Consider the following 21,545-nt stretch of genomic DNA (forward strand, 5'->3'; position numbering starts at 1 on the left):
AGGCGCCTTCTACAACCCCTGGCAAAAATTATGGAATCACCAGGCTCGGAGGATGTTCATTCAGTTGTTTAATGTTGTTGAAAAAAAGCAGATCACAGACATGGCACAAAACGAAAGTCATTTCAAATGGCAACTTTATGGCTTTAAGAAACACTAAAAGAAATCAAGAAAAAAAATGTGGTACTCAGTAAGGGTAATTTTTTTCAGACGAAGCAGAGGGAAAAAATTATGGAATCACTCAATTCTGAGGAAAAAATTATGGAATCATGAAAAACAAACACACAAAATAACACTCCAATACATCACTAGTATTTTGTTGCATCACCTCTGGCTTTAATAACAGCTTGCAGTCTCTGAGGCATGGACTTAATGAGTGACAAACAGTACTCTTCATCAATCTGGCTTCAACTTTCTCTGATTGCTGTTGCCAGATCAGCTTTGCAGGTTGGAGCCTTGTCATGGACCATTTTCTTCAACTTCCACCAAAGATTTTCAATTGGATTGAGATCTGGACTATTTGCAGGCCATGACATTGACCTTATGTGTCTTCTTTCAAGGAATGTTTTCACAGTTTTTACTCTATGGCAGAATGCATTATCATCTTGAAAAATGATGTCATCACCCCCAAACATCCTTTCAATTGATAGGATAAGAAAACTGTCCAAAATATCAATGTAAACTTGGGCATTTATTGAAGATGTAATGAAAGCCATCTCCCCAGTGCCTTTACATGACATGCAGCCCCATATCATCAATGACTGTGGAAATTTGCATGTTCTCTTCATGCAGTTGTAGCACCCTGAGGACTCGGCTGCTACAGGGGTATTGCACCTCGACCCAGAGGTGTGGTATTCCACTCCCGGGTAAGGATGGAGTGTGGAACTGAGCTCAGTAGGCTGCATGCACTACATACATCCCATTTCCGGGGGACAGAACTACGGTACTCCCACCAAGTATATGTGCAGGTACGACAGCGTCTGTCCCTGGCTGGAGTGGGAGGGGGGTGGAACATCCCAGTAGTGTAGGGGCAGATAGGGGGAGTACTCTGGGTAAAGCTAGGAGCTCATTGGGTGCTAGTCACCTGGGCTCACACATAGAGGGAGTATATATGGTGGGCACCATCTTAGAATAGGGTCTTTTAGCCTGAGGAGCAGAGCAGAGGAGCTCAGCCAGGAGGGCTGACAGGGAGCTGTGGCTCCGGCTGGGCCCAGCTCCAGAGCTAAGCCTGCAGAAGAGAGAGGAGTAAGAAGGACCCAGAGAGAAAGACAGAGGGAACCATAAGAACCCAGAATCAGACCAAAAAGGGTGAAGGGTTGGCGGACACGGGTACCGGAACCCGAACTGGTGGAGGCCACTTATCCTCAGCCAGGAACCGGAGGTCGTGGTCAAGATTTGCCACGACCCTCACCAAATCCACCAGAAAGGCACACCAAGCATAGGGTCAGGGAACCCAGAGGAGGTTTGACCACTAAGAGACCCGAGGGAGCCGGCCAAAGGTGGATCCCTGGTGGGAATGGCCAGAGACAGAGAGGGAGAAGGGAGCTCAGGACCACGCTCCAGAACTGCCTGGGGGTTAGCCGAGTCCAGGACCTGGTGGACGCAGCACGGCTCGGGTGGTCACTCAAGGCCAGAGTGACTGAGAGAACAACCGTGAGTAAAAACCCTGAAACTGCACCTCAAGTCTCTGACTCTCCTTTCTACAACATAACTACACCCATCATCCACACCTGCTGCCCTGAGGCCATACCCCTCCCGTTGGGGGTTATACCATCACTGCTGCACATATACCACCGGCCTCAGCGGACTGCTCTGCAGCGGCGGCTTCAAAGCCGCACTCAACGGGTGGCATAGTCGATCAAATTAACATCTACTGCCATAGACTGCCGCTTAGTTTGACACCCTGGGCACGGACCGGGTCACCGCCACAAGGACTACTACCCCTATCCAGATCCGGCTCCGGGTAATCCCTTGAACATGGCCCAGGGGGTGCGTCAACTTTGGCGTAGTCGGCAGGATTCCGTGCCCGCAACCGACGGGTACTGCGTGCCTGAAGAAAAGTTTATATGTACCGTAAGAAGAAGTCTCCCGCCAATTCCGGAGGGTCCCCGCCATCGGACGCCATCACGGGTCGTTTCCCGCCGGTTGCCCGCCATCTGCAGCTTTTTCCCGCCATCCACGGAGTTTCCCGCCACTGGGAGACGATTCCCGCCATCTGAGAAGATTTCCCGCCCTGGCAGAGCGGACGCCATTATGGGCGTGCCAGAGGGTGGTAAGAGACGACCTCCCATCGTGGGCCAGGACCAAGAATGGCGCCAAAAACGAAGACCGCCCCCACCAGCAGAGACTGCAATGATTGAGATGTCCATCAGCGTGGGGGGTCTGCCCCTGGAACTGACAATCACCAAGTTGCCCCAGGACCGCCCTGAGTGTGGGCGGATACAGAACAAAAGAGCGAAGAAGGGTGCAGCCTGGAGGAGTCTGGAGGAGCCGTACCCGGAGATGGAGGGAGAGGCAGGCAGCACCGACCCTGTGGTCAGGAGCCTAATGCAAGCCACCACCCCACAAGACCTGGTGGAGATCCTGGCACAGCTCCCCCGAGACCGGGAGCGTGCACAGACCGCGCTGGAGGGCCTCGCACGGAGGATGGCCCAGGTGCAGCGAGAAACGCTGACGGAATGGAGCAGGGAGATGGCCCAGCAGGCTGGAACCCGCCAGCGGAGCACACCACCTGCAACGAGGAGCACGCCTGCCCCTGAAGAGGATGCAGAAGGGACGGAGGCCGGAGACTACGCCGCAGAGGGAGCTGAAGAGACGGAGGCAAGTAAAGGGGACGCTACTACCCCAAGCCCAGCCACCGTAAGCCTACCCCCGCTCCCCGTCGCAGAGCCCGAAATCCCACCGATCGTGCCCGTTGCCGCACCGCTACCGCTCCAGACTAGGCCCCAAGCAGGAGCCGCGACCACGCCCCCTGTGACGTCACGCGCCTCAACCCTGAGCGCGGCCAAGCAGGAGACGCCACCGGCCTGGTCGCAAAGTCAAGTACCCCCGGGCGCCGCCGTCTTCACGGTGCCCTTTACCTTCAGGGTACCCCAAGCCTGGTCGCAAGGCCTAGTGATCCCGGGCGCCGCTGCCACCACCGCGCCCTCAACTTCCACTGTGCCGCACCTGGGTGAGGACTTGTTTGCCCAGCACACATGCCCGGATGGGCAGCCCTTTGTGTGGCCGCCGGAGTACCACCATCCCCGACTCCGGAAAGAAAGACCCCTGGATGAGCCCCTAATCCCGGCTCCGGCGCCCGTCAAGATGACCCCGCTCTCGTTGGAGGAGGCGCAGTTTGAGTGGGACCCCGCAGGAGGAGACCTCATCGGGTTCACTCAGGAGACCCGGGCGGCCGCAACTGAGCGTGCGGAGTGCTGCCGCCAGCAGTTGGAAGTCTTTGAGCGAGAACGGAGAGAGAGACGGGTCCGCGAGGAGCGGCTGCAAGTAAAGAGTGCAGAACAGAAGAGCCGGACCCGACGGAACCCCCGTGCAGCTCACGGTCCCCGTGCCACCGGGACTGTAATCAAATTCCAACTGCAGCACGGTTGGGGCTTCATCAGAGATCATCACACCCCCGGCGACGTCTTCGTGACCAGAAGAGATGTCGAGTCCCACCTACCGGAGGGACACAGAGGTCGTGACCTTTACCTGGGTGATGAGGTCACCTTCACCCGGCACCAATGTGCCAAAGGACCCTATGCCCTTCATGTACACCGACTGACAGAGAAAGAGCTGAGGTGTCAGGAGGAGCAAGAGGACCCGGACGGGTCTGAAGGGTACACGGAGGAAGGAGCAGGAGGACGCCGCTACTAAAGTACGGTAAATGGAACTGTAAAATAGTTACCCGTTAGGGTACAGGAACTGTTACCATTATAGTCCCCGTTGGGACCAGCAAATTAAACTGTTACCCGTATGTCCCTTAATCCCACAGGCTGAGGACTGTGAGCAGCCATCCCTTATCCCCACTGGCCGAGGACTGAGAGCGGCCACCTCCCCTTGTATATAGTTGCGCTTTCTAAGGCGCCCCCTACTGGTTTTATAAGGAACTGTGTTTTTTCCAGAAGAGACTGTTGCACTTTACCCGGTCACAAGTTGCACCGTGGCCGGAGGAACAAGAATGTTTATAATGAAAAGTTTTATATGAAGAGTATTATGCTGCTGATAATATATATAGTGTTTTATATGTTTATGATGTTTTGAAAAAAATTGTATGTTTTTGGATATTTTATTCTTTTACAGCCCGAGGACGGGCTGTGATTTACCAGGGGGGAATGTAGCACCCTGAGGACTCGGCTGCTACAGGGGTATTGCACCTCGACCCAGAGGTGTGGTATTCCACTCCCGGGTAAGGATGGAGTGTGGAACTGAGCTCAGTAGGCTGCATGCACTACATACATCCCATTTCCGGGGGACAGAACTACGGTACTCCCACCAAGTATATGTGCAGGTACGACAGCGTCTGTCCCTGGCTGGAGTGGGAGGGGGGTGGAACATCCCAGTAGTGTAGGGGCAGATAGGGGGAGTACTCTGGGTAAAGCTAGGAGCTCATTGGGTGCTAGTCACCTGGGCTCACACATAGAGGGAGTATATATGGTGGGCACCATCTTAGAATAGGGTCTTTTAGCCTGAGGAGCAGAGCAGAGGAGCTCAGCCAGGAGGGCTGACAGGGAGCTGTGGCTCCGGCTGGGCCCAGCTCCAGAGCCAAGCCTGCAGAAGAGAGAGGAGTAAGAAGGACCCAGAGAGAAAGACAGAGGGAACCCTAAGAACCCAGAATCAGACCAAAAAGGGTGAAGGGTTGGCGGACACGGGTACCGGAACCCGAACTGGTGGAGGCCACTTATCCTCAGCCAGGAACCGGAGGTCGTGGTCAAGATTTGCCACGACCCTCACCAAATCCACCAGAAAGGCACACCAAGCATAGGGTCAGGGAACCCAGAGGAGGTTTGACCACTAAGAGACCCGAGGGAGCCGGCCAAAGGTGGATCCCTGGTGGGAATGGACAGAGAGGGAGAAGGGAGCTCAGGACCACGCTCCAGAACTGCCTGGGGGTTAGCCGAGTCCAGGACCTGGTGGACGCAGCACGGCTCGGGTGGTCACTCAAGGCCAGAGTGACTGCGAGAACAACCGTGAGTAAAACCCTGAAACTGCACCTCAAGTCTCTGACTCTCCTTTCTACAACATAACTACACCCATCATCCACACCTGCTGCCCTGAGGCCATACCCCTCCCGTTGGGGGTTATACCATCACTGCTGCACATATACCACCGGCCTCAGCGGACTGCTCTGCAGCGGCGGCTTCAAATCCGCACTCAACGGGTGGCGTAGTCGATCAAATTAACATCTACTGCCATAGACTGCCGCTTAGTTTGACACCCTGGGCACGGACCGGGTCACCGCCACAAGGACTACTACCCCTATCCAGATCCGGCTCCGGGTAATCCCTTGAACATGGCCCAGGGGGTGCGTCACAGTCATCTTTATAAATCTCATTGGAACGGCACCAAACAAAAATTCCAGCATCATCACCTTGCCCTATGCAGATTCGCGATTCATCACTGAATATGACTTTCATCCAGTCATCCACAGTCCACGATTGCTTTTCCTTAGCCCATTGTAACCTTGTTTTTTTCTGTTTAGGTGTTAATGATGGCTTTTGTTTAGCTTTTCTGTATGTAAATCCCATTTCCTTTAGGCGGTTTCTTACAGTTCGGTCACAAACATTGACTCCAATTTCCTCCCATTCGTTCCTCATTTGTTTCGTTGTGCATTTCCTGTTTTGGAGACATATTGCTTTAAGTTTCCGGTCTTGACGCTTTGAGGTCTTCCTTCGTCTACCAGTATGTTGGCCTTTATCAACCTTCCCATGTTGTTTGTATTTGGTCCAGATTTTAGACACAGCTGACTGTGAACAACTAATATCTTTTGCAACATTGCATGATGATTTACCTTCTTTTAAGAGTTTGATAATCCTCTCCTTTGTTTCAATTGACATCTTTTGTGTTGGAGCCATGATTCATGTCAGTCCACTTGGTGCAACAGCTCTCCAAGGTGTGATCACTCCTTTTTAGATGCAGACTAACGAGCAGATCTAATTTGATGCAGGTGTTAGTTTTGGAAATGAAAATTTACAGGGTGATTCCATAATTTTTTCCTCAGAATTGAGTGATTCCATAATTTTTTCCCTCTGCTTGGTCTGAAAAAAATTACCCTTACTGAGTACCACATTTTTTTCTTTATTTCTTTTAGTGTTTCTTAAAGCCATAAAGTTGCCATTTGAAATGACTTTAGTTTTGTGCCATGTCTGTGATCTGCTTTTTTTCAACAACATTAAACAACTGAATGAACATCCTTCGAGCTTGATGATTCAATAATTTTTGCCAGGGGTTGTACTTGTTGGGGAGGCAGTTTCCAAAACAACATAATTGACTAATTCTGTACTTATTTTAATGCTGTACTCAATTCGGAAGACTGGAAAAAAAAATTGAGCGATACTTTTCATTTAAGCACGGACCTCCACCACCGATGGTGGAGCTGAGACATCAGACGTTAGAGAGTCTCATGAGACCCCAGTAGAAAGAAATGTAGTAGCCATGGCTCAAAAGTATGGGAACATGGATTTGGAAAGCGACAGGTGGCATTACACACTGGATCAAAGTCAACAAGCTTCACTGATTTTGGTAGGATTAGCGGTCACTGATCAATGGTGTATGTGGGCAGCCTAACATTCTCCTGTTAGGGTATGTGCACACCTTCAGAATTTGCTGCAGACATTTCTCATAGCAGGAAAAACGCTGCATAAAGAACCATACATTTCTGCATGCATTTTTTTCCCAGTCATTATATAGGTAAGAATGGGTGAAAAACTCTGAAAGAATTTATATAAAACTTCTCCAAATCTGATTCCCTTCAATTCTTCAACTTTTACAAAGTTCGGATTTTTTTTAAAACAGCAAAAAAAAATAAAACAACAAAACAAACAAACAAAAAAAAATTATATATATATATATATATATATATATATATATATATATATATATATATATAACTTGGTATCGCCGTTATTGTGTTGGCCTGGAGAAGCATGTTTCCAGGTCTTATTTCCCTGTACAATGAGCGTCATTGAAAAAAACATTGTCTGAATTTTCTTTTTTACTAATTTACCTCTGTTAGGCTACGTTCCCACTATGAGCTTTCGGTGAACATTTGATATGGCAGATTTTCGGAAAAAAAATGCAAATAACCTATTTTACTTAAAGAAGTTGTCCACTACTTTTAAATTGATTCCCTATCCATAGTCCTGAACATGGCACCCCCGCCGATCAGCTGTTATCGGTGCCGGCAGCTGCCGGCCGGAAGTGCTCACCTATGGGGCTCCGCCGTCAAGTGGTAGTGGCCACCACGGTCTACTACACGTCCGCATCCTATTCAATTGCATTGAGGCGGATCTGCTTGACGGCGCAGCCCCGCAGGTGAGCACTTCCGGCCGGCACTGATAACAGCTGATCGGCGAGGGTGCCATGTGCGGGACCCCGGCCGATCATACAATGATGCCCTATCCTATGGATAGGGCATCAATGTAAAAGCGGTGGACAACCCCTTTAATGGGTGCAGAAAATCTGCAACATCATAAACTCATCAAAAGCTCATTGTGGGAATGTAGCCTAAGAAGTCTTTTACATCTGAATCTTCTCCATCTCTTGGCTGAAGTGTTGGTAAGTCTCAAAAACTCATCGTGGGAAAGTCGCCTTACTCTCTGGTAGATTTCTGCAAAACTGTTTCAGGAGGAGTGACTGAAGCCTCTGTAGACTGAAAATTAGAATAGCAAATACTATTAGCCAAATATTTCTCACCTTTAAAATATTCCTTTAAATTAAAGGACAATTCCAATGAGGAATCTGACAATGCCTTTCATCAAGCCTTACATATTTGACTACTAAATGACATATTGTCTTATTTCTAGAGAGGGATACAACGCCTGGAGGGACAGCACCAAGCCCACAGAGATATTGACCAAACTATGTAAAGACAACAAGCTCGCTGCCCCGATTTTCCAACCGGGTCAGATACAGATTGGAAGCAAAGTTTTTTCAGGACAAACCATGTTTGATGAAGACGGTAAGTGCAGAACATCCCAGATAGAGGAGAGACATGATCTTTATTGAAGTCATTCAGCCTCCATTGTAGGGAATGCGGCTCTATAATAGGAAATTAGCTCCTTGGCGAAACTCAGCAGACTGCGCAAAGACTTCTTCCAGCGATGAGACGCCTCATGTTCCCTCCAGAGATTTTGCCTAGGAGTTTTTACATAAAAAATTTCCCATGACAGCCATAACATCCCATATGCCTGCCACATTATTCCCACGGCAACAACAGTGCTATATGAATTCGGATTGTCCTGATGGGACTTCCTTTTGAAGAAAAAATAGGTAAAGCAGATGAGAGAATCGTTTCGAAACAAATCAGATCCGTCACAAATTTCACGAAAAGTTCGGATTCTCCAGAATTCGAATTTTTCATGTTTTGACTTGAGCGAAACAAATGCACCAAAAATTACCTGCCATTTTTCTGGATTTTTTTTTAGAACCAGAAAGGGGTTAAAAATAATAAAATATTATACCCACATGACCTAGGCTTGTCCCTGGCCCATCCTGCTGCCGTGGCTCCCTGCCCTGTCCTCCAACCATCATTTCCAGTCTCTGGTTTTGGGATTTTCTTTGGACTTCTGGTCTCCGATTAACTCTTTGGGTCTTTTGGCGCTAACTAGACCTCATGCAGATACATGAGACGTGATACACGTCATATACGTGACCACATGAAGCCTAGTCAGTGACCAAACGAGAGGACCAGAGGACTGGGCAGGAGATGGCTGTGGCAGCAGAACAAGGACAGATGAGTATGATCTTTTATAACCTCACTTAATGTGCTTTAGGGTCTGCAGAGACCGTAGACGATAATAAACTTTAGATTCTGTTCAGATTGAGTCCAAATCAAATTTTTTGCCCAATTTGGACAAATCTACCCAGAAACTAATTTTAAGAAACTTGCTCCAACTTTAGAAGGTGTTCCTATGCCCACATACCATCAAATACCACTGAAGCCGGGAGTTTTCATTCATTTTCGGCTCTTCGGTTGTACCTTTCAACCATATTTCAACAGAAGACACCTCTTGAGTGCATTTACCAAAAAAAAGTGGCAGAAAAATCACCATAAAAAAGCACAATTATATTTTTTCCCAAAAAAAGACATAATTTTTTTAAATAGAGATTAGTGAACACTAATGATGAAATGATGTAACATGTTCACTCAGTCTCTTGAATAGTGTTGAGCCACCCCCGTAGTGTTCGAGTTCGGTTCGGTTCGTCGAACACCCGTGTGTTCGCCGAACTGTTCGCCGAACTGTTCGTCGAACTGTTCGTCGAACACCTTCGAACACCGTTAAAACCAATGGCAGGCAAACAAAAACACATAGAAACACATAGAAAACACCTTCAAAGGTGTCCAAAAGCTGACAAACTGCTCAGAAGACACAACTAACACATGGAAAAGTGACAAGTACATATAGTCATGCGAAAAGAAAAGAGGTGGAGGAGTAAAAGGAGGGGGAGACACCGATATAGGCATGTCATGCCCTTCTAAAATCCAAAAAGTGAGAAGCCGACACGTTCAGTCCGCTCCTGCCCGTGCCACCTCCGTGTCGCCGGGTTTGTGCCAGAGCCGCGGTGAACCCTGACGGCCAGCCCCCCTCTCCCAATACTGGTGCCTGTCCGCTGGTGGGTCGAGCGAGCCCCCCTGTGGTGGAGGCAGCTCTAAGCTTTTTAATTTAAATTGTCTCTCTAATTTGAATGAATACACTTTAAATCCATTTACAAGGATCTATTGGAGGGCAAGTCTCATGCCAGCAGCCGCGTAATTCCAGCTCCAGTAGCGTCCACTAAAGCTGCTGCAGTTAAAAAGCTTTTATAAGGATCGAGCTCGGCTGTCCACCGCAAGGCATCCTACTGCCAGTCTCAGCCCCTATGCCTTGGGGTGCCTCCTGATGCTCTTCACTGAGTATCCCGTGGTCCCGAAGCATTTCCTTTGAAAAAATTAAGTGTCCAAACTACAGGTGGTGTAGCTTGCTTAACAGCCGGGATAATCCGCTGACTAGCAGACACTGCTACTAGGCACAAAGTATTTCCTGGGCTAGATGCAGTTAAAAATTTGTAATTAGATACTCTCGTTGGATGCTGAGAAAGCATTCCATAGAGTCTCCTGGCACGCCATATATGATTCTCTTAAAAAGCTTGGGGTAGGGGTCTAGGGGACCCTTTTATAGCCAAAATCACAGCCCTGTATCACAATACGTCACCTAGGCTGAAGATAAATGGAACTGTAGCACCCTGAGGGCTCGGTTGCTACAGAGGTATTGCACCTCACCCAGAGGTGTGATATCTCACTCTCAGGTAAGGATGGAGTGTGGATCAGGACCCGACACCTGCATGCATTACACCACATTGCCGTGGGGCAGGGCGACAAATATGCCTCTGAGATGGGCACGACAGTCCCTGTCCCTGGCTGGAGTGGGGGGAGGGAACACTGAGGAAGGGGAACCCTGTAGTGCAGGAGCAGGGAGGAAGCAGTTCCTGGGTGCATTGAGAAGGGAGTATAAAAGGTGGGCACCATCTTAGTTCAGTGCAGAGAAGTCTGAGCAGAAGTGGCAGGGAGCAGGGGCTCTGCATGAGCTCTGCTCCGGAGGCGGGCCTAGTAACAGAGGCCCAGGCCTGGAAGAGGGAGAAGGAAGGAAGAGGAGCGGAGAAGGCTCCAGGAACGAGGAATGAAGGGATCCCAGGGGTGCGGACGGATGAGTCGCCACCGCACGCCCGAATCCACCTGCGTGGAGGGGTCAGGCCAAAGGGGGAGACCGGTCCCCGAAACTAGTGGAGGCAGGAAACGACCCTCAGCTAGAAACCGGAGGCTGTGACATTTTATGTGGCGCAGCCCCTCGCTACACCCGCTAGGAAGGCACCACATAGGGTCAGGGAAACTGGCGCCAAGTTTACCAAGAGGAGGCCCGAGGCAGCCGGACAGAAGGGTTGGTAAGAAAGGCCAGACAAAGGACACACAAAGGGGGTCCTGTGAAGCGCTCCAAAGTTATCTGGGAGTTGTCTGAGCCCCTCACCTGGTGAGCACAGTACGACGTGGGCAGCCGTTACCTGCAGACGTGGTCTGGATAATAAGAACTGTGAGTAAAGGCCCTGGACTGCATCACTGACTCCGTGTCGTTACTGCTGCTGCCCTGCACCATCACCCCCATCCTCCGCATACACTGCCCTGAGGCTATACTCCTCCCGTGGGGAGTTATGCTACGCTCTGCTGCACCCACAACACCAGCCTCAGCGGTCTGCCCTGCAGCGGCGGTTCACTCTGACCGCAATCCACGGGTGGCGTAGTCGGACATTTAAACATCAAAACCACATAAATAGTTCCGCCACTGGTTTGACCACCCTGAGCCACGGAACCGGGTCGCCGCCACGAATACTACAACCACCAGCATCCACCAAAAAGGGTCCGGCTCCGGGTGTCCCAAGGCCCAGGGGGTGCATCAGAACATTTTCATCACCTTTCACAATTACCAATGGGACAAGGCAGGGATGTCCTCTGTCCCCTCTCTTATACATCCTAGTGACGGAGCACCTGCTCTCATCAATTCGCCATAACCCCAATATTAGGTGGATTGAGGTGGGAGGCACCGAGTACAAGTGCTCTCTATTTGCTGATGATGTCCTAGTATATATCACTCAATCACATATATCCATCCATGCTGTTATGGCTGAAATAGATCACTTTGTTACATGGTCAAATTTTAAAATCAATGCAGCGAAGTCTGAGGCCCTCGATGTCTCCCTCCCCAAATCCATATAGGATTCCATCCAGTCCAACTTTCCCTTTGCCTGGCCCTCACAGGGTATCAAATACTTAGGAATTCCTATTCATAGAGACCTCTCCCATCTATGTTATCTTAATTTTGGGCCCTTTATTGAACAACTCCATACAGACCACGGTTGGCAAGTTAGAACTGTAAGATTCACTATGTGAACCACTGGTGTTTTGTGGAAAAGCACATGTACACTGTGTTCCAAATTATTATGCAAAAAGTGTTTAGGAGTGATAAGGGAAGAATTTGTTTGTTTGTCAGTTAAACTCATTGATGGTGATGTGTGTCAGGGCTCTTTATATCACTGTAAGCAATTGCAGACACCTGTGCTAATTAGTTTGGCAGGTGTGTCCAATGAAAGGCAAGACTACTTAAGAAGGCTGTCTCACATTATTAAGCAGCCTACATTTTCTGCCAAAATGGGAAAGAAAAAGGATGTGTCGGCTGCTGAGAAGCAACAAATTGTGGAGTGTTTAGGTCAAGGCATGACTACAATCAACATTGTGCGATGATCAGGATGAAGTGTCTTGGCAATCAAGAAGTATGTAGCTGATTCACAGTACACACGTGTGCGTGCTGATAAGGGCAAATTGAGGACTCTTTCCTACAGGCAATTACGTCAGGTTAAAAGAGCAGCAGCAAAAAAGCCTTGTCATAGCAGCAGACAAGTTTTTGAAGCTGCTGGTGCCTCCAACGTCCCCCGAACAACAAGATGCAGGGTCCTTCAGAGGTTTGCAGCTGTGCATACGCCATCCTGTCGACCTCCTCTATCCACTTCACACAAGCAGAAACGGCTCCAGTGGGCTAAACATTACATGAAGACTGATTTCAAAACTGTTTTGTTCACGGATGAGTGCCGTGCAGCGCTCGATGGTCCAGATGGATGGAGTGGAGGATGGCTGGTTGATGGACACCCCACGCAAAAACGGCTACAGCGCCAACAAGGAGGAGGTGGAGTAATGTTTTGGGCTGGAATCATGGGGAGAGAGATTGTCGGCCCCTTTAGGATCCCTGAAGGCGCTAAAGATGAACTCCATAATGTATGTGGATTTTCTCAAACAGCACTTCCTGCCATGGTTCAAGAAGAAGAACCGTGTATTTCACAGCAAGATAATTTTTTTGCATGATAATGCACCATCTCATGCTGCACATAAAACATCTGCATCTCTGGCTGATATGGGCATAAAAGGGGACAAACTTATGGTGTGACCCCCATGCTCCTCTGACCTCTACCCCATTCAGAACCTCTGGAGCATCATCAAAAGGAGTGTCTATGATGGCGGGAGGCAGTTCACATCTAAGCAACAGCTCTGGGAGGGTATTCTGTCCTCATGCAAAACAATTGAAGCAGAAACCATCCAAAACCTGACAAATTCAATGGACGAGAGAGTTCAGAAGCTCCTTTCGAACAAGGGGTCCTATGTGAAAATGTAACATCACCTAGAATAAAGTTTTGAGTTGAAAACTGTTTGATTTCAGTTTCTAATAACCTGCTAATGCTTATAATTTCAAAAATGACAATTTTTTTGGTCTTTATTAAAATGAAAAGGTTGATCGAAAAGTTTGGGGGATCTAAGAGTGTGGCAACCCAGTAGTCATGATTACGTCGAATTCTGACAATATGAGGGTCATGTTGCAGGTAGTGCAGCAAGAAGGCACTTATGTGTCTTGCGCATCTCGGAGCCCCAAAATTATTTTCCGGGCTAGATGCAGCTAAAAATTATTATTAATTTTAAATCTGGTGGAGCTTAGTATAGATGGCCTAATAGGATCAGTGCTGCACACTGCTACAAAGCCCAAATTATTTTCCAGCCAAGATACAGATAAACATGATTAGTAATTTTAAATCTGGTGGAGCTTATTATAGATGGCCTAATAGAATCAGTGCTGCACACTGCTACAAAGCCCAAATTATTTTCCAGCCAAGATACAGATAAACATGATTAGTAATTTGAAAGCTTAAAACGGTTGGTAGGGTGATTTTAACCAATCATCCATCTTTTACTCTCCCCAGGATGACACAGGGGTAGAAAAGTCGTTTCGGATCCATGATTTGTTCATCTTTATGAACGTGAGTCTGTCTACATTATCAGTGGAGAGCCGCGTGCGCTTATCTGTCAGCACGCCACCAGCAGCGCTGAACACACGTTCAGACAGAACGCTGGCTGCGGGGCATGACAAGATCTCCAAGGCGTAAGTGGCTAGCTCCGGCCATTTATCCAGATTGGAAGCCCAAAAAGAGCAAGGGTCCAGTGACACAGTCATGGCTTCAATGTTTACTTGGAGATACTCCTGTATCATCGTCTCTAGGCGTTGACTATGTGTCAGACTTCTTGTCTCCTGTGGCCTTGCAAAGGATGGGCTAAAAAAGTGGTGAAATGATTCCGCAAAATTGATGTTACCAGCAGATACTGTGGTTCTGTTACGGTTTGAGTGCTGAACACTTGACGGTCCCACGGTTGGCAAGTTAGAACTGTGAGATTCACTACGTGCACCACTGGTGTTTTGTGGAAAAGCACATGTAAGATTCTGCAACAGTCTCTGCTGATACTCCTGCATGCGTGCATCCCTTTCTATGGCAGGAATAATTTCTGCAAATTTACTTTTGTACCGGGGATCTAACAGTGTGGCAACCCAGTAGTCAGGATTATTTCTAATTCTCACAATTCGAGGGTCATGTTGCAGGTAGTGCAGCAAGAAGGCACTCATGTGTGTTGCGCATCCAGGAGCACCAAGTCCCTGTTGTGTTGGTGGCGAGGTAACAATCATGCTTCCTTCCTCTGTCCTCTCCCCCAAACCTCGCACAACAGAAATGTGATCAAGGTCTCCCTCATCTGATGAGTCTTCCATCAGTTCGTCCTCCACTTCTTCCTGGGCTCCTGCACCTTCCTCACTAGTTTGGCTGCTACCATGCGCCCTGGTAAACCATCTCCCCCACCCTCACATGCCTGCCGCCTTGGTGCTGCCGACCGTCTGGACCTTGCAGATGTTAGCCCTTCCGCATACAACTCCTCCTCCTCTACTTCCTCCACCTCCTCTTGTGCCACCACCTGACTCCGAATTCTGTTTAACATGTGCTCCAGCATGTAAATCACCGGAATAGTCATGCTGATAATGGCATCGTCAGCACTAAACATCTTCGTCGCCATTTCAAAACTGTGCAGAAGGGTGCATAGGTCCCTGATCTGAGACCACTCCTCCAGCGTGATTTGCCCCACCTCTGGATCTCGTTGGCCCAGGCTATACGTCAGAACGTATTGCACCAGGGCTTGTCGGTGCTGCCACAGTCGCTGCAACATGTGCAGAGTTGAATTCCACCGGGTAGGCACATCGCATTTTAGCCGGTGAAGTGGCAGGCCCAACGACTTCTGTAGAGATGTAAGTCGCTGAGCTGCGGGATGCGAACGGCGGAAGTGAGCACACAGCGACCGTGCCCTCTGCAGAAGGCCATCTAGTCTGGGATAGTGGGCTAAAAATTGCTGGACAACCAGGTTCAACACGTGAGCCATACAAGGCACGTGTGTGACATTGCCCCGGCGAAGGGCCGCACCCAGGTTTGCAGCATTGTCGCACACGGCCTTCCCTGGTTTCAGGTCCAGTGGAGACAACCATTCATGAAATTGGTTCTCCAGAGCTGACTACAACTCCTCAGCTGTGTGACTCACATTTCCCAGACATTTCAAAGTAAAAACCGCCTGATGACGTTGAGCCCTACTGCCAGCATAGTAAGGAGGTGTGCAGGATCCCTTCTGCGCAGTTAGAAAGCTTGTGGCATGACCAGACAGGCTTTGGGTGCAGGTGGAAGACCGAGAGGAGGTTGAGGAGGCAGAAGCAGTGGAGGAGCTTTGACATAAAGAGGATTGACGCACAACTCGTGGGGACGGCAAGACTTGGACAGCAGCCCCTTGTCCTGCTGTCACCATAGTTACCCAGTGCCCAGTCAGCGACATGTAACGCCCCTGTCCATGCCTACTCGTCCAAGTGTCTGTGGTGAAATGCACCCTGTCACACACAGAGTTTCTCAAAGAAGCGGTGATGTTGTGTGCGACATGCTGATGGAGCGCAGGCACACCTTTCTTTGAGAAGTAGTGCCGACTGGGCATCTGGTACTGGGGCACTGCGACGGACATAAGGTCTCGAAAATCCTCTGTGTCCACCAGGCGGAAAGGCAGCATTTCTGTAGCCAAGAGCTTGCAGATGGTGAAATTCAACCTCTTAGCTTTCTCATGGCTAGGAGGAAATGGACTTTTACTTGTCCACATCTGAGGGACCGAGGGCTGGCTATTGTGCTTAGACGGGGTTGATAAGGGTGTCCCCGGCAAACTGCCGGTCTGTGAGGAAGATGCAGGCGGACATGTTAGGTTGCCTTGATCCAAAGGTGGTGCTATCGATGTCGGACAGCGCTCAACACCAGCTGGTGTTACCACCTCCAAAGAAAATGATGACCTGCCAATCACGCTGGCTGTTGCGGGTAAAGAGGTGGCAGGTCTGCGCCCCAAAACAGGTGTGACTGCTGTCCCCCCAGTCACAGAGGATGAAGAGGCCGCGGATGCACAAGATATAGCAGACGGTGGTTGGCCCGGCCGGCTAGGCCGCATTGTAGCACACTGAGCTTCCCACTGCAACTTATGCTTCATGTCCATGTGCCGGTTCATGCATGAAGTACTCAAACTATGTATTTTTTGGCCTCTACTTAGCTTTTGCTGACAAATGTTACAGATAACACGAGTTGGGTCATCTTTATCGATCTGAAAAAATGCCCAGGCTATGCAAGGCTTAGCACCCATGCGACCTGAAGAGCCACCACGACTTGTGGTGAGAGGCAGAGTTGTGTTTGAGGATGCAGTTGTTGACTTGCTTCCAGTACTACGTCTCTGTCCAGGAAGGCACAACCTGACCTCGTCGTCACTAGCATCTTCCTCCACCTCCTCTGCTGACCTCATCTCTTGGCTGACTGTGGGTTGACAGTAAGTGGGATCTCCAACCTCATCATCATCACCCTGTGCGTTATCACACCCGTCGTCCTCAGAGCCAACCTGTTCCTGCCCTGACAAAAAACTAAAGTTGTCGCTCCAATCAGGTATTTGAGTCTCATCATCGTCTTCCTCATTGTCTCCACCAACAGGAGTTACAGTTTGGGAATGAGGGTCTACATTATGGTCAGAACCTTCTGCGTCTGGTCCTGGATCCGACTCATAAAGATTCTGGGCATCAGTGCAGATCATTTCCTCGTCTGGATTCACAGAAGCGCTGGAGTCGACCTCTGATTCCCAGGCTATAGTATGAGTAAACAGCTCTGCAGACTCAACCATCTGTTCTACCTCATACTCAGACGGGCAGCTGGAGATTTGGGAGCTGTGAGGAAGCAAGTGCGATTGGGGTGACACCTTTGAGGACTGGAGTATTTGTGATGTTGAAGTTGATGTGGAGGAAAGCCCACTTAAAGGAGCACTTGATATCCGTTGAAGCACCTGCTGTTTTTGTGCCTCATCTGGAATTTGTAGCGATTGGCGTGGCCATAAGAAAGGGATCTTATCACATTGTCCGCTAAAAGAAGTAGACATTTTAGTTTGGCTGGAAGATGGTCTTTCTTCTGCAGATGTTACTGTTGCTTTAACACCTACCCCACGGACACAACCTTTTTTCCCCTTCCCAACACGCCTATTCCCCTTTCCACCAGCAGCAGGCCTTTTTCCACTCATTTTGGTGGTTAACTAATTCACAACTCTGGAGTTGTTTGCACAAAAAAACAATGGATGGGAACCGAGCAGAGCTGAGTGGCCAAACTGTGGTATTAGGCCAAAACTATTGGCTGGGTTAGATGCAGAAAAAAAATATATTCAGTTTGCAACCTGATGGAGGTCAGTATAGCTGGACTAATAGAGAAAGTCCCACACACTGCTAGAAGGCCAAATATTTTTTCAGAGCTAGATGCAGACAAAAAATTATTTTGAATTTGCAACCTGATGGAGGTCAGTATAGGTGGACTAATAGAACAAGTCCCACACACTGCTAGAAGGCCAAATATTTTTTCAGAGCTAGATGCAGAAAAAAATTATATTCAGTTTGCAACCTGATGGAGGTCAGTATAGATGGACTAATAGAACAAGTCCCACACACAGCTAGAAGCCCAAATATTTTTTCAGAGGTAGATGCAGATAAAAATTATTTTTAATTTGCAACCTGATGGAGGTCAGTATAGATGGACTAATAGAGAAAGTCCCACACACAGCTAGAAGCCCAAATATTTTTTCAGAGGTAGATGCAGAAAAAAATTATATTCAGTTTGCAACCTGATGGAGGTCTGTATAGATGGATTAATAGAACAAGTCCCACACACAGCTAGAAGCCCAATATTTTTTCAGAGGTAGATGCAGAAAAAAAATTATTTTTAATTTGCAACCTGATGGAGGTCAGTATAGATGGACTAATAGAGAAAGTCCCACACACTGCTAGAAGGCCAAATATTTTTTCAGAGCTAGATGCAGAAAAAAATTATATTCAGTTTGCAACCTGATGGAGGTCAGTATAGATGGACTAATAGAACAAGTCCCACACACAGCTAGAAGCCCAAATATTTTTTCAGAGGTAGATGCAGATAAAAATTATTTTTAATTTGCAACCTGATGGAGGTCAGTATAGATGGACTAATAGAACAAGTCCCACACACAGCTAGAAGCCCAAATATTTTTTCAGAGGTAGATGCAGATAAAAATTATTTTTAATTTGCAACCTGATGGAGGTCTGTATAGATGGACTAATAGAGAAAGTCCCACACACAGCTAGAAGGCCAAATATTTTTTCAGAGCTAGATGCAGAAAAAAATTATAGTAAAGGCCATCAATATATAATATATAGCAGAACGTATGTGGTGTGCCTTGTTTTTATTTTGTGCATTTTTGTCTTGTATATGTTTTCAATAAAGTCTTGGCAATTTTTAACTCGGGCCATGTAGTTGATTGTTGCCTTAGGTATATTGGTGTTGGTGATCAGTATTTATAAGCCAGAACCAGTGGTGGGTGAAAAATACAGAAGTGGTGACGTGTTTCTATTATACTTTTCCTCTGATTGTTCCACTCCTGGGAAATGGTGTTATCATATTGATCGCTACATCCTATATGTAAATCCAAAAATTCTGATTGTTTCTCATTGAATAACCCTTCTTCTCTTATGGAATTGGAACTTCACATCTCAAGAGCATAATATATCTTTATTAATTGAATCCCAAATTGTGGGACATTTAAATTCCATCTCACTTTTACCCCCCAAAACTGTCTGGGAACAGTGGCTCATTCAAATGTGCAACTGTGTCTGGTACTGCACCTGTGTCTGGTGTTGTAGCTTTGTACTTCAGGAGTTTCCTAGAAATAAGAGATTGATGGTGTATCATTCAGATAAAGTGCGGTACAGAGGCACTATATGGCGGCACATGGTGCATCATCCATCGCTTTATTCTATATCTTCTGCCTCACAATAGATGAAAAAGTGGAATCCTATGAACACCTTGCACTGAAAGTTCTTCACTCCTGGAAGGAGATCCCGGGAATTGGATGTAAACTGGTTCCTGAACACATTGAAACCCGAGCCTTGTATCACCGAGATAAGCCTGGAATGGAGCAGGTATGGAGTAAAATATAAAGCTATAAATTCCAATAGTGTCTTACATAACCGTAGCTATAACATTACGCTGTCATTTCAAATAGTCTTAAATTACTTATTTTAGAAAGGTCAAATTGAGGAAATAATATCTTTATTTATTTATATATTTATTTATATCTACATCTCAACCGTAAAAGATTGACTGACAAGACATTCCTTATATTATGCTTTTAAAGAGATATTGCTGCAGTCAGGGAGGGCATCATGGGACATGAAGCCCTTGAATCCAATTCAGACAAGTCCATAACCTCTAGAGACCTACCTATCAGTCAATCCTGTTTTACAATCCTCAGCTGCTGCAGAACTTCCTTTAGCATTTCTTGGAAAATGCTAAGTAGGGTGCAGAGTGTTACTATCTGGTTCCAGTTATGTAATCTGTAAATGAAAGGATTTAATTACGTATAGTTTATACATATATTGAAATAATGATGTCTTTTATTCTGAAAAATTATTGTCATACAGGATATTTATGCGCATGCACAGTCCCATACTGAAGAGCCTGTGGATTTGCTATAAATGTCTGATAGATCAGGGTCTCAAAAGTCTGGCATATTCCTGAGAATGGAGAAGTGGCTGCGCATGCGCGACTTGCACTACTTACTTGCATTGGAATGTTTGGAAATCCAAAAAGATGAAGGGAGCTGCGCATGCGCGGCTCCTTCTCCACTGGCAGTGGCATATGACAAGAGTTCATTATCGACCTATTAGTGGGAACCCTATCTATCTGATATTTATTGCATATCCTCTGTATATTACATACATGTCCCAAATAGGGCAATCTCTTTAAGGCAAAATGGCCATGAAATTTACTAAATAAAGAAAAACTGTATGATATATTTGATCATAACTTTCCTAATATGGGCTCTATTTTTGTAGGGGCGGATACAGATGTGGGTGGACATGTTTCCAACCGATTTGCCCCTTCCAGGCCCTCCTGTTGATATCTCGCCCCGAAAGCCAAAGGGGTAAATTTGTGTTAATTTTATCTTGTATTCACATGTGATTGTTGATACCATTTTTATTGAATTAGTACAATGATATTAGTCTTTATTGGTACTGGATGATCAAACAGGTCTACAGGTCTACCTACCCTATGAGGCTGTAGGTAGACCTGCAGTTGGCTCGGGTCTAAATACCGGTCCACATAATATTTGAAATAATCCAATTTCTGATACTTTGAAACTCCTGATCACAGCATTAGCCCATTTCACATGAATGTTACAGAGGCAAATCCTGGCATAACCATACATTTAATCCCTATGATGATTTAGTTCATATTTTTAGACTCACATTAGCAGAAAATTTTCCTTCTTGGTATTGTAATTTCATTATAAGGAGTGTATATTACTTTGCAGGCATTGAGCATCTTTTATTATCTTACTGTGATAATAATTAGAATAATCATAAAACAACAATATAAATAGCAATTTGAAAACTGTAAAAAACAAGGCATACAGAAACTAACTGCAAATTATAGGAAAAAAAGGAGAACGACTGCTCCTTCGGGTCCCAGTAAGGTGGGTGCTGGTGTACGTGTGGGGTTAGAAATATCAGCCTACTTATGCTCAATTCTGCTCCTCGTGGGTGGGGTTAATCTACTGATAGCTCCTCCCCTCCAATGTGTGATTGCCGTCATCTGATCACCGTAGATACTTTTCTTACCTACATTTTTATATAAAATATTTGTATTTTCTGTTTTAACAGATATGAATTAAGGATAATCATTTGGAATACAGAGGATGTGATACTGGAGGATGAGAATATATTCACAGGGCAAAAATCAAGTGATATCTATGTCAAAGGGTGAGTGTGTACTGTTTCATGTATCTCAAAGGCAGGTACAAGCTGCATGCATTATGCGATGTTCTGCAGGTGTATAGTATATTAATCCCCACTTCCTCAGCTGCTCTAACAGGAGCTCTATGGAACGCT

At 47.1% G+C, this 21,545-nt stretch overlaps 1 protein-coding gene across 3 annotated transcripts in view; it reads left to right on the forward strand.

Moving 5' to 3' along the window:
• FER1L6 (fer-1 like family member 6) overlaps window positions 1-21,545 on the forward strand; it is a 217,004-nt gene that overhangs the window by 164,093 nt on the left and 31,366 nt on the right. For all 3 annotated transcript variants that reach the window (XM_073679859.1, XM_073679860.1, XM_073679861.1), the window contains 4 exons: window positions 8,001-8,155; window positions 19,432-19,574; window positions 20,490-20,578; window positions 21,318-21,416. In XM_073679859.1, coding sequence (XP_073535960.1) covers window positions 8,001-8,155; window positions 19,432-19,574; window positions 20,490-20,578; window positions 21,318-21,416 — 486 coding nt within the window. The remainder of the gene's footprint in view (window positions 1-8,000; window positions 8,156-19,431; window positions 19,575-20,489; window positions 20,579-21,317; window positions 21,417-21,545) is intronic.

Source organism: Phyllobates terribilis, unplaced genomic scaffold, assembly GCF_046119375.1.
Source record: "Phyllobates terribilis strain yellow unplaced genomic scaffold, ASM4611937v1 Scaffold_4__5_contigs__length_816908805, whole genome shotgun sequence".
NCBI classification, from domain to species: domain Eukaryota; kingdom Metazoa; phylum Chordata; class Amphibia; order Anura; family Dendrobatidae; genus Phyllobates; species Phyllobates terribilis.